At 37.8% G+C, this 13,870-nt stretch overlaps 2 protein-coding genes across 3 annotated transcripts in view; one reads left to right on the top strand and one right to left on the bottom strand.

Annotated features, from left to right (window-relative positions):
- Positions 1 to 13,870, bottom strand: part of MAGI3 (membrane associated guanylate kinase, WW and PDZ domain containing 3) — a 259,858-nt gene that overhangs the window by 104,454 nt on the left and 141,534 nt on the right. The window lies entirely within an intron of this gene.
- On the top strand, positions 5,943 to 8,439 carry LOC112412990 (amidophosphoribosyltransferase-like). The gene is given in 4 exon segments (XM_024764796.1): positions 5,943 to 6,682; positions 6,684 to 6,722; positions 6,724 to 7,512; positions 7,570 to 8,439. Coding segments are annotated over 4 exon segments (1,566 nt in total). The 5' UTR covers positions 5,943 to 6,052; the 3' UTR covers positions 7,678 to 8,439.

Here is a 13,870-nt window from a genome sequence, read left to right as displayed (position 1 = left end):
GGCATGTGGGATCTTCCCAGACCGGGACACGAACCCGTGTCCCCTGAATCGGCAGGCAGACTCTCAACCACTGCACCACCAGGGAAGCCCTATACAAAACTTTATTTTAAACTGTTTCTTAAACAATGAAATTAACTCTATTTGGACTCTGTCAAAATGCTACAGTAAATTCTTCATTGACACAGCAAGCTCTACGTCTTTAAAAGTAAGTTTTAATTACAGCTTTTATGCCAATTCCTCAAATTCTGTTCCTCAGAACACTGATGACTAGGACTGCTATTTTATAATAATAATTATTATATTGTACATATATGCTATATGTTTTCACTCATTTCTCATGAAAACCTTTAAGGTAGATATTATTATTCCCATTTTCTAGGTAAGGAGCTGAGGTATAGAGAGGTTAAGTAACTCGGCCAAGGTTGTATCACTGAAAGTAGCAGACCTGGGATCTGAACCCAGTTAATCCGGCTCCAGAACCTGCACTAAGCACTGTGCTAGAATACCTCCCTCCCTTCTTCCCTCCTTCCCTCCCTCCTTTCCATGAATTTCTTCTCTTGCTTAAGCTTACAAGAAAACAAGCTTAGAACACCATCTTTCATAAGAGCCCACCCTTCTATGAAAGTTACGTCTATCGTGTAAAAAAAGATGTACTGAGTCCTGAATAGTAGGCTCTTGCGGGTAAAGCAGTGAATGAGAGTGCACCCAACTGAACTAAAAGTCTCACAGGGAAGATGAACACTGAGAAAGAAATTTCAAACTCGAGAGCATTATGAAAGAGAAGCATAGAGCACTGTGGGAATCTATAATCTGGATCCTAAGTCTAGGGAGTCTAGGAAGCCGTCACTGAGTAATCACACTGGAGCTGAAACCTGAAGGATAAATAGAAGCCAACTAGACAAAAAAAAAAGGTGGGGGGATTGGTAGAGGGAGTGGTACATGCGAAGGCACTTACTTGAGGTGGGAAAGAACACAGTGCTGACAGGAACTGAGAGAAATCCAGTATAGCTGGTTCTTAGGAAGTGAGGAAGAGTTCACACAAGCTGAGACAAGAGTTCCAAGGGCCAGTGGGTTGAGTAGAACCTTGTGACAATAATTTAAAAGAACTTCAACTAACTCAGGTATGACACCAAGGACCTCCATAATTGCTATAAGCTAGCAACTATGGATATATTCTTACTGGTCACATCTATATTTCATATTTGTGTTCAAATGCCACCTTGTTATTTCTATTCAGTCTTTTATCTGTAAGAGGATATTCAAGGTGTAAGAGGATATTCAAGGTTATAAACTTCGACAACCCCTATCAACATAACTCTTTAAGTGTTCCACTCTCATTATAGGCAAGTGGAACCTAATGAATTTTTAAAATAATTTATATAACTAAATTCTTATTCTGTCCCAAATTTGAAAAGCGCTAAGTCTTCTGGAATCTCTTGAGCCACTTAGTGTTTAAAACTGGCCTGTTTTCAGTATTCTTCTGAGTTACAGTGTGAAGAAACACAGACCGAAGCGATCAAGCGGTGTTGCTGTCTTCCGCAGAATCCTGCTGCCACCTCACCAGTCAGGAGAAAGTCTCCTGCTAACAGAGGTCACGTTCTTTTTTTTTTTTCCCCTCAGGCTTTTAAGATATTATTGACATAAAATATACACATAAGTTTAAGCTATGCATGCAATGATTTGATACATGTATATATTGTTAAACAATTACCATAGTTAAGGTCAGTTTGTAACCCCATCCTTTCACATAATTACCATTTTATGTATGTGTGGAGATAGCACTTAAGATCTACTTTAACATCTTTCATGTATATAATCTGGTATGACAGTCATCACGCTGTACATTAAAACCCCAGAACTCATCCACCTTAGAGCTGTATGTTTGTACCCTTTGACCAACATCTCCCCATTTCCCCCACACCTAGCCCCTGAAAAAAATGCACCATTCTGCTCTTTATTTCTATGAGAATATGAGTTTCTATTTCTATCTCTATTACATTCCACATGTAAATGAGAAGATACAGTATTTGTCTTTGTCTGCTGGAGGTCACATTCTTTGTCTCTATTACAAATTAGGGAGTAGTACATATTAAAATGAGTGTCCATTCTCCACTGACTCCTGGAAGCAGCTATCATAAACACATTGGTCAGATTTCATCTACTGCCCTGGGTCCTACATCACTGGCAGTTTAAGGCCAAGTCTGCTGCTGCACATCTGGTCCTTTCCCAGCACACCCTAGAAATGTTTTCTCCCTCCCTCCTTTCTCTCCGTCCTTTCTTCCTTCCCTCCCTTCCTTGATTATTATTTTTAATGCATTTACCATCAGAAGAACTGGAAGCATAGATAAAGTAAGAACTCTTTGGTTTGGGTAATCTGAAAAATCCCTGAACTACACCAAACTAAATATACCCATCCCTAAAAGCCTAACACTGTTTACTACATGTAGAATTCAGTATTAATGCAGCATTGAAATTGCTTCATTATATTCAAATTATGTGTAAATAAAACCCATTTTGAAAGTTTTTTATGGTTTTTATTTGCTTAAATAAAGCAAGTATTTCTGTGTAGAATGTATTTGCAAGTAACAATCATTTCTCTAAAAAAATCTGATGCGTGGCCAGGAATTCAAGTTATAAATATTATAAAAAGTTGGTGCCCCAGAGAATGCTGTTGTATCTATATTTGTTCTTACTTCTGAGGCAACTACCCCAGTCCTGCTAACACCCTGCCCTACCCTCTAACCTCCACACCCAACTCTTTCCCCTGCTGGTTTCAGTTTTGTGTCTACTCCACCTGGAGACCCACAGTGTTGTATACACATAAATACTGTTAGGGCAAAAGGCCTGCACATTGACCACCTGTTCACCTGCTCTTTGAAGCCAACACCCAGGCAGAACTCTGAAGTCCACATTAAGGAACTTCTGTTTTCATCTCTCCTCCCAGCTCGTTCTTACTACAAACAATGGGGTACATGTTGGCCTCCCTCACTGGATCTTAAGCCTGTGTGAAGCCAGGAACTATGGTTCGTTCATCTCTGTATCTACCCTCCAAAATACCTAGCACAGCTCTGAGTAAACACTCTCTTAAACACACCAAAATGATACCTGATAATGTGATTGCGATACTGACAGTTTTAAATGGAATTCATCTCCGACAAACACTTTTACTGTAATCCACACAGAAATCCCTTCATTAAACAACACTGTTAAAAGTAAGTTTTGATTATAACAATGTGGTCAAACGCTCACAAGGTATTTTAAGTGAAAAAAGCAGGTCACAAAACAGAATATTCAGTGTGACCCCCAAATTGTAACATACCTGAGGATATGCAAATTTTTAAAATGTAAGGGTCATACATAAACTCATACTTAAACATTAGCAATACTTAAAACATTATTGCAGGTATAATTATTGGGTGATTTAAAAAAACTTTTATCTTCATGGTTTTTGTATTTTCAAATTTTCTATAGTGATCATCTATTACTATAATGAGAAAAAACTTTTAAAAACTAGAAACCACATTTTCAAAACCTTTGCCCTTCAAAGGTCATTCGTGGAAAAGGAAGCCTGACCCAGTGGAGCATTATGACAAAAAACTTGCAAAAGTTCTATGTAAAAGCTGATACTATTTGTCTAGGCTTTCCTTTAATCATTTGTTTTTAATAAGTAGTATTTTCCCCATACCGAGGTTAAATTCCAACCATTTTGCTTTTAACTGAAACTCTCAATTGATAAATAAGCTATAGAATATTAAAAATCTACATTTGAAAAGTAAGATGAAAATCACAATTCTAGAAAAGACACAACAAAATCACCACAATTTTCCCTTTAAAAGTCATACATCAGAAAGAGCAAAGTAAGATGAACCTTCCTAGCAGAAAACAGTAGAAAAAATAAGAAATCATCAAAAGTGGGTCTTTTTCTTTACAAAGCTTTTATTTGATGGGATCATGTAGATTTAGTTCTTAAAAACAGTTTTTCTAAAATGCTATCCTGAGTCTATTTACAATTTTTTCTTTGTGGCACTCACATCAGGAATCATTAGCAAACCTGTCAGAATGCCAGATAACCAGTGCTGGATGGCACACCGAAATCTGAATCATAGTATTAATGCTTCATCCTTTTGACAAGAGGGTCTATTGTGCCTTGTCATTTTCCCTGAAAACAGAAAACTGGGTTTTCTGCAAATCAAAGTTATATGCTTCAGCAGAATGTCCAGGACTTGAGGTAGAAGATCTGTTACTGATATTTCATTGTAGCAGCTAATAAAAAGATCGCTGAAAGGGAATACAGATGTGCTTGATTAGAAGTCTGAGTGGAAAAAAAAATGACTATTACAGAATTCAGACTGCATTTTAAGATGCATCATTATGTAAATAATCTCAACCTCTAGGTTCAGGCAGTAGGCTGATATAATTAACCACTATTAAAAAAGGAAGTTAATAGCTTCTCTTTCTCTGATATCTTTTAAAAATAGAAATTTATCCCAAGCCTTAGAAATTTTCCAAAGTAGATAGTTTAAAGGTCCTAAAAACTATATTACACATCAAAACTGATCTGACTCCAGGGAGAGTCAACATTCGTTAAAAAATAATTTGTTATTTCCCATCTTCATTTCTAATCTCTATGTTTCATCAGGAACATATTTAAAAGGATTTCTTTATCATCCTTACAAAAAATGTCAAAATTTCAAAGAAACATTTTTAGAGATAAATGGCCATTTCTATGTATATCCTCCTATTCAGATTCCTCCACTAAAAACCATTTCCCTCCCGACTCACCTCAACTATAAGTCTGAGTGAATCAGGACCTTTCAGAAAATGTCAACATAAATGAAAGTGTCAGAAGATCTCCAGTCTCCCATTTCCCATTAAAGGGTCTTAACAAACAAAAGAATGCCAGCAAAACAGAAAAACAGAAAAAAAAAAGAGGGAGGGCAGGGAAGAAAGAGGGATGGGAGGGAGGAAGGGTGAGATGGAAGGAAGGAAGGAAGGAAGGAAGGAAGGGAGGGAGGGAGGGAGGGAGGGAAGAAGGAAGGAATCTGTACCCCTAAACTAAACCAATAGCAAGGAAAGAATCTATTTCAAAAGACAATGGGAATTTCTATAAATTCCAATATCAATTAGTGAGAACTAAGAAACTGCAAAGTAAGAACCACAATCAAGGGTACCAAATGGTCTTACCAGCTTGATAGTCTGAATTTAGGTTTAAGAACTGAAAGGGAGTCTTCTGGGCAACATGACAATATAAGTCACTTTTACAAAAGGCTCTCTAATACAGAACAAAATGAGGAGAAATAATCAAAAATAGAAGGAAAAAAAGAGTTAATCTCTGTCCATTCAAATATCAACTCCAAAGAATACAAAACAATTTAGACTACACTAAGAAATTGCCCGAAGCTGACATACAACACCCTAGCTCATAAGCATAGCACATTTTGCAGACTGAGTACAAAATATTGATACATGTTGAATGTATATGTTGATCTACAAAACAAAAGGTATATAAGTTGCTGTTCCCAATCCCTAGGAGAGGAGATAGAAGCGTTCAGACAGAAATAGTGACAAAACTCCCCAAAAGTAGCTGCCTTTGGCACTAACCCCCTACACCTCCTCGGACATCAGAAAAACTAAACAGAGGCTATATGCCTCTACATCAAGCTGGAGAGTTTATGCGCTAATGGTAACAGTAAGTGGTACCCAGGTAAATAGGAAAAGTAGTCAAGAAAGAGCATTAATGAGTTTAAGCAAGGCAACAAAATTAGACTGGCATATTAAAAAGTTAACGTCTCTGTGTGTAGAATAAACAGAGGAGGGAGCCAAGAATAGCTATGGGCATGTAGTTAAAATGTGAGGGCCGGGTCGAGCCGCTGGTTAGGAAGTTGAATAGCTATGGGCATGTAGTTAAAATGTGAGGGCCGGGTCGAGCCCCTGGTTAGGAAGCGGCTGCAGCTGGCCCGAGCTTCTGAGGCTTACAGGCCGAACGAACAACTGGTTGGTGCTTAGACCCCTGCTGCAGCGGCGGGTCCCTCCACGTGCTTTCGGCGGCGACATGGAGCTGGAGGAGTTGGGGATCCGAGAGGAATGTGGCATGTTCGGATGCATCGCCTCAGGAGAGTGGCCCACGCAGCTAGATGTGCCGCATGTCATCACTCTGGGACTCGTGGGGCTGCAGCACCGGGGTCAGGAGAGTGCTGGTATTGTGACCAGTGATGGGAATTCGATACCAACATTCAAAACACACAAGGGAATGGGTCTTGTAAATCACGTCTTTACTGAAGACAATTTGAAGAAATTATATACTTCAAATCTTGGAATTGTACACACGAGGTACGCCACTACAGGAAACTGTGAATTAGAAAATTGCCCGCCCTTTGTTGTTGAAACACTTCATGGGAAAATAGCTGTGGCGCATAATGGTGAATTGGTAAATGCTGCTGGCTTAAGGAAAAAGCTTCTGCGTCACGGTATTGGTCTGTCAACAAGTTCTGATAGCGAAATGATCACCCAGTTACTGGAGTATACCCCTCCCCAGGAACAAGATGACACCCCAGACTGGGTGGCAAGGATTAAAAACTTAATGAAGGAAGCACCCACGGCATACTCTCTTATTATAATGCACAGAGATGTGATTTATGCAGTACGAGATCATTATGGAAATCGTCCTCTGTGCATTGGTCGTTCTTATGCCTGTATCTGATATAAATGACAAAGAAAAAAAATTCTTCAGAAACAGAAGGATGGGTGGTGTCTTCAGAATCTTGTAGCTTTTTATCTATTGGTGCAAGATATTACCGTGAAATCTTGCCTGGAGAAATTGTGGAAATATCCAGACATAATTTCCAAACTCTTGATATTATACCAAGGTCTGAAGGAAACCCAATGGCTTTCTGTATCTTTGACTATGTTTATTCTGCAGGACCAGATAGTATATTTGAAGACCAAATGGTTTACACAGTAAGATACCATTGTGGTCTGCAGCTAGCAATCGAAGCCCCTGTGGATGCGGATTTACTTAGCACTGTCCCGGAATCTGCTACGCCTGCTGCCCTTGGTTACGCAGCAAAGGGTGGGCTTCCGTATGTGGAGGTGCTATGTAAAAACCGGTATGTAGGAAGAACATTCATTCAGCCAAACATGAGGTTAAGACAACTTGGTGTTGCGAAAAAATTTGGAGTATTGTCAGACAACTTTAAAGGCAAAAGAATTGTTCTTGTAGATGATTCAATTGTGAGAGGCAATACCATTTCACCCATAATCAAATTGCTCAAAGAATCTGGTGCAAAAGCGGTACACATTCGCGTAGCTTCACCACCAATTAGATATCCATGCTTCATGGGAATAAACATACCAACAGAAGAAGAGCTTATTGCCAATAAACCAGAATTTGAGCATATCTCAGATCATCTAGGAGCAAACAGTGCTGTGTATCTGTCAGTAGAAGAACTGGTTTCATCTGTACAAGAAGGGATAACATTTAAAAAACAGAAAGTGAAAAGGCAAGATATTATGGTTTGAGAAAATGGGAATGGTCTGGAATGTTTTGAAAAGAACGGTCATTGTACAAAGGAAGATGTTATGGTTCAAGAAAATGGGAATGGTCTGGAATGTTTTGAAAAGAACGATCATTGTACAGCTTGTCTGACTGGAAAATACCCTGTGGAACTGGAATGGTAGGTGCTAGGGGCAGACACCATGTTTCAAAACACAAAGTTAGTGGAGAAGTTATAGTGGTTACACCTCCATTTACTGTTACTCAGTACAGTGTGAAATGCCACATGCTTGTGTTATAAGTTTTGAGATTTTTTTCTGAAAAGGGTACCAAAGTGCTATGATTTCTTTAGTAATCCTAGATAAATAGTTTGGTATTATCTAGGAACTTGGATGATCCTTTCAGTTTTATTTAGTAGTTTAGTACTTTTATTTTTAGAAATCATATACATTTAACTTCAGATCATCAACAGTAATGCAACGAATCGGTAAATTTCTGTTCAAGAGAGGATTGCCAGGTACTCTACTCTCCCACAGGTTCTTAGAGAATTTTGTGGAATGTTTGAGAGTTATGGAAATTCAGTTATGGAATATTTTCATAATTGAACCTTGCTAATTACATATAAAACAACAATATGTGGTATTCTTTTTTTTCGCTCAAGCATTGGCTAGCCTTTTTCACCTGGTCAGAGAAGGCAGGAGGTCAGTGGCATTTGCCAGGTCCATGCTTTAAAGAGTTTGCAAGAGGTTAGACTAAGGTGTTGTGATGCAAACAGGACATGTGAGTTAAGTATAACATTTCATGCAAACCTTGAATCCATTATACCCCAAAGTTACCTAGCATCAAGAGTTCTCTTTAAAAAAAACAAAAAACAGAAGGAACACCTTTTTGTGCCTCACTTTCCCCACCTGTGCAATGAGGTGCTTATATTACTAAATTAAATAACTTGCAGCAGTTATTTTGGTGGTTAGAGCCATCATTCCACCCCTCAGTTTTAAGACAGTTCATGATTATTAGCTTTTGACCTGTTGGCCATTTGTCTGCAATTGAGATTTCAAGAGGGAGACATACAGCAGTAATTTGCAACCTATCTTTGAGATGCTCTGAGAATGACTGTAAAAACATGGCTGTGCAAAATATTTTCCTACATTTGACTAGAAAGTATGATCCATACTACGTACTGCCCTTACAGTAGAAGCCCAGCAAGTAACCTGATACATTTGAAGTAAAAAATAATTTTTTAGATTCTAACAAACCTTTTCTCCTTGATTTGATTATATGCTTTTTTAATGAAGTGCTTGATCACTTGCAAATATACTGTGTATGCAATGAGATGATCAAGTAGAAACATTGTAGGGGCCAATTTTACGGAACAAGGAGACAACAACTTTTTTCACTTAGCATGCTCATCTAATTCCGAGCATCAACGTATCACTTTTTCTACTTTGTTTTATTGGTATCTAATGAATTAGATTTTTTAAAAGATTTTTGTTTGTTTGTTTTTTAACATCTGAGATTTAAAACTTTAAAATGACTTGCCCTCAACCCTTGTTTATGTAAGATTTTTAAAACATAAAAGTGTTTGTTTCTGTGTTATTACCATGATTTGGTGTACCTAGTGTCCAAATCCACCTATAATTGTAATATTTATTAATAACCATAATATTTTGTCTTCATTTGGTATTTAGTCTCATGTGTTGTATCACGGCAGGCCAAGAGAAAATGTTGACAGCTCTTTAAGCCCATGTGCGGAGGGCAGCAGTGGGTCAGATAACCCTGTAGTGGTACCACAAGCAAACTGGCATCTGAATAAAGCCCTGGGACCATTTGTGTGTATAGCCTCTTGCCTTAAATGGATTCCTCATGGCAGCATATGGAGGAGGCAAGACCTTATGGGTCAGTTTTGAACCAGCCTTACTTTGATTTTTTTAAAAACAAGAGACTCAGGGAAAGTACTAAACCAAAATCTCTGATTTGACTTTCGTGTTTTCCATAGTTTTTATTTTGTTTTATTGAGATGCTTTTATAAAGGAAAATGGTACTGTGACAGTTTGGTAATTCTACAAATTTCTTACTCTTTCTCCATCATGGCCTTTTATTTCACAAGTTTCTGAAGTGTGAATTACAATTTTATACCAGTGTAATCTCAAATGTGGTTTAACTGCTTTAAATTTTTATAGGTATTGTAAACTGCAGAGCAAATGAGAAATGTGTTTTCACAGGATCTATATTGTGAACTAAACTAAGCCTACTTTTTGTGACTTCCTTGTGATGCGTTGGTGACAAATATATGTAATGAGTACATTTAAAAAAAAAAAAAAAAGTGAGGGCCACTGTCCAGGTGAGAGATGATTTAGATCAGTAATGGGAACGGAGGAGCAGATGGATTTGAGATTCACTGTATATGCCCATATATAAGTAAAGTTTTTCAATACCAAACACTGTCCTTACAAGAGGAAGTTGTCTTATATTTGAACCTTACAAAGTCTCAGATTACAAAATGATTTATAAGTTATTTTATTTTGAAAAAATACAAAGTACTGTCTGGAAGAAAGCATGTTACCCTGAACCAACAACTGTTTAAGAGACAATCTGACACAATTGCTGGGGAGACGTGACAGTGGGGGCGGGCAGGGAGCAAATAAAATGAGAAGATTTAGTAATTATTCCTTGGGGTACTACACAACTGTATGTGGCAGATGTCACTGTCAAGCAATCTTTCAATGATAGGTTGTTTGTTTGTTTGTTTAAGGGAAGAGGTGCCTTTATTTTTTTATTTTTTGGCTCTGCCGCGCAACTTGTGGGATCTTAGTTCCCCAACTAGGGACTGAACCCAGGCCCTTGACAGTGAAAGTGCAGAGTCCTAACCACTGGACCACCAGGGAATTCCCTCAATGATCACTTCTGGAAAAAAGCAATTCAGTCCATACTTAGGTTACGAGACCATAAGTATATGTCAACAACAAAAGTGAAGGGAAAAATTTTTGCTCTAATTTTACTTGAGGCTAGGACAGCACTATACACAGATTTAAAAACTACAATATCTCAAACAATTTAGATGGAAGAGAGGAGGAGGTGAACTACGAAACTGTGTTAGGTAACTCATTCCAGTGTTGACACAATACCAAAGGTGTAAGTTGAAGAGTTTGCACAAACTTTTTACAAGAAATAGTGGGAAAAGTAGTATTTCTAAATTTCATTTTAAATATATGTGTAATTAAATTAAATTTTAGAGGTAGAAATCTGATTTTATCCCTAAAAGTTTACATTCATACTGCCTAATCAAAAGGATATGTATTTTTTTTAAAGTGTCTTTTAAAAAATTGTGGGATAGCTTAAGCTTAACTACAGGGCCTCCTCCTATTTGGATATTCATGAAATTGTGAATAGAATCCATTAGCCTTAGTAATATATTTGACAGGAAGATTCAGGGGAAAAGAGACAACAGAAAAGATCACTCCAGGCTTCTAACTTGAATAACCAGGAACTTTAAGTTCCATTTGAATAAAAGACATAGAAAGGGGAAGAAATGGACTTCCCTGGTGGCACGGTTGGCAGGTTAAGGATCCACCTGCCAATGCAGGGACACAGGTTCAAACCCTGGTCCAGGAAGATCCCACATGCCGCGGAGCAACTAAGCCCATGCGCCACAACTACTGAGCCTGTGCTCTAGAGTCCGCGAGCCACAACTACCAAGCGCACGTGCTGCAACTACTGAAGCCCACATGCCTAGAGCCGGTACTCCACAACAAGAGAAGCCCCCGCAATGAGAAGCCCGCGCACCGCAGCAAAGAGCAGCCCCTGCTCGCCTCAATTAGAGAAAACCCGCACGCAGCAATGAAGACCCAACACAGCCCAAAAAATAAATTAATTTAAAAAAATTTTAAAAAGAAAGGGGAAGAAACAAGTTTGGGATTTGAGGCAGAAAATCAGGGTAAGGTTTGGGGTATGTTATTTGAGATGCTAGTGAAACAGATACCATGTGAAAATATCAAGAGATCTGAATTTAGAGCTGTAAATTGGGAGTCTTTAGCTCACAACAAATATCTGGCCTTGGTAGAGATGTGGGGTGATGTAAGTTGGAACAACTTTTCTGAAAGGCATTATGGCAATATCTATCAACATATACTTGCATGTCTTCTGGCAGAAGAGCTCTACTGAAGTTATATTCACACAAAAATGTAAAAAAACATAAAAGATGAATGTTTATCACAGCATTATTTATAAGGAATTTAAATGTCCAACTATAGGTAACTGGTAAGTAAATTATAAATGATGAAATATATCTTCAATTACTGAGGTATGATGGAGTTTAAACATGTTGTTGAGTAAAACAGAGGGAGTTGTAGAAGGGAGCATTTAGTGCAAGATGTCATTTATGAAATTGGTACACTTTTCTTACATATATTTATGCAAAAATATATTCTAAAATATGCTTATCTCTGAGTAGCAAGATGTTGAAGTATTTTACCCTCAGCTTTGTAATTTTCTATATTGTTTGAGAGGCTAAAGACAACAACAACAAAAGCATACCATTTTTTTAGAACTCTATAAAGCTTATTTTTTTCCTTTTTCTCAAGTGTTTAAGAATTAGAGCACAACATAATCTTAGAGGTAAACAAACAAAAAAACAAAAACAAAAGAAACAGGAGAGGAAGACCACCCTGACTGTACAACTGGCTTTCCGACTTCAGGGCTGCATAACTAGGAACATATTGTCAAAACTGGAGCACCACCCCAGGCTTGGGACCGAACAATTAGGCTAGAGAAGTCAGTCCTGGTTGACCTAAGCCTGTAATTTGATTAATGAAATGAATAGTGACTGAGTGTTTAACAGGTCACTCACAGAACTGGTTCCTGAACCCTGACCCAAGGATAATGTGATTTAGGACAAGTTACTGTAAGACCACATCTTAAGGATTAGTAAATTATGTATATGAAAACACAGACTGGAAAAAAGCAATTAAATAGCCTGACTCCACTAAAAATATTTCCCGTGAAAAAGAAAAAAGAATAGAAAGATTATATGATAGAGGCCAGCCTCTCCCTTAAAGAAAATAAAACCAAAAGACAGAAGGATAATAATACAAAACATCAGGCACTGCACTAGTGTTGAAGCTATAGAAACCATAATATAGTACCTGCCCTGGTGTTAGGGTGTCACAGACAAGTATAAGCAAATAACAGCTAAAACCAGTGAGAAAGCATGTACAAGGTGCATGAGAGTATGTAGCTAAAAGAAAATAATAATTGTGTTTAGTGGAGAATACCAGTTAATCTAGGCTGGGAGTATGGATGGGGTGCATGGGATCAGGACCACGGTGGGCGTTCCAGGCAAGGGGAAGAGAATGCACAGTGGCAGGGTGGTGCTGGATTATAAGACTAGAGAGAGATGCAGAAAGCTCAGGTAACAGAAGGTTTTACTTATGTCACTGAAGGGTCAGAACATGACTCTAGTGAAGAAGTGACTAAAATTTTTACCAGGGTAATGACATAGCCAGACTTCTTTTTCGATGGATCATTCTGGCAACACTGTGGACTACGAAGACAAGGAAAACAGCTGGAGGATACCAAGACCAGCACAGAATAAATTTAGCCACAAACCCATTAATACTGGCAGTAGAAGCAGTAATAGAAGAATCAATGCAGCAGAAAATTGGATTGGTGAAATAGGAGGCAACTCAAGAAACATACACTGATAATAAGAAATTAACCAAGATAGGAAATGAATGATCACAGATTTGCGGAGTGCTGTAATCCAAACTTCAAATGATAAGAGTCCTTGAAGGAAAAAAGAGAATGAACTAAACAATTAATAAACAAGGAGTGCAGCTGAAGAAAACTGAAAATTTTTAAAGGAATGAAATTGGAAATTGAAAGGTTTACCATGTCTCAAAAAAAAAAAAAAAGAAGGAAAAGAAAAACAACAGCATCATAAAAACACAAATTTAAATTCTGTAGGTTTTGGGGTGGAGATGCAATCTCTAAGTTTCCCAAAAGAAAGACTAGATATTATTTAAAGAGTCAAAATCAAGAGAGATTAAGATGATAACTCCATGGTGAAAGACATGAGGTGATATCTGTGCTCCATCTGCTTGACGACGAAAAGTCTTTTCAGAATTGTCGTGGTAGTGGTGGTTTAAAAAGAATTTTTGTTTCCTCTATCTTTTCTTCGGCAAACAATGGAAGGAGTAATCCAGAGCTCTATGACTGAAGCTAAAGAAAGCCTTGTAATTTAGAGCTGCTGTAGGCAAATACTATATAATATTATTACTGTGAAAAAATAAACAAGTGACACATGAGAAAGAAATAAGGGACACAGGCAAGGTAACAAGACCAACAGATACAGAAAGCAGGCACAATCCAAACTACCTTATT

This window comes from Neophocaena asiaeorientalis, unplaced genomic scaffold, assembly GCF_003031525.2.
Source record: "Neophocaena asiaeorientalis asiaeorientalis breed wild unplaced genomic scaffold, Neophocaena_asiaeorientalis_V1.1 scaffold62, whole genome shotgun sequence".
Lineage (NCBI taxonomy): Eukaryota > Metazoa > Chordata > Mammalia > Artiodactyla > Phocoenidae > Neophocaena > Neophocaena asiaeorientalis.
The sequence above is the reverse complement of the archived record's forward strand: the minus strand, read 5'-3'. Positions and strand labels throughout refer to the sequence as shown.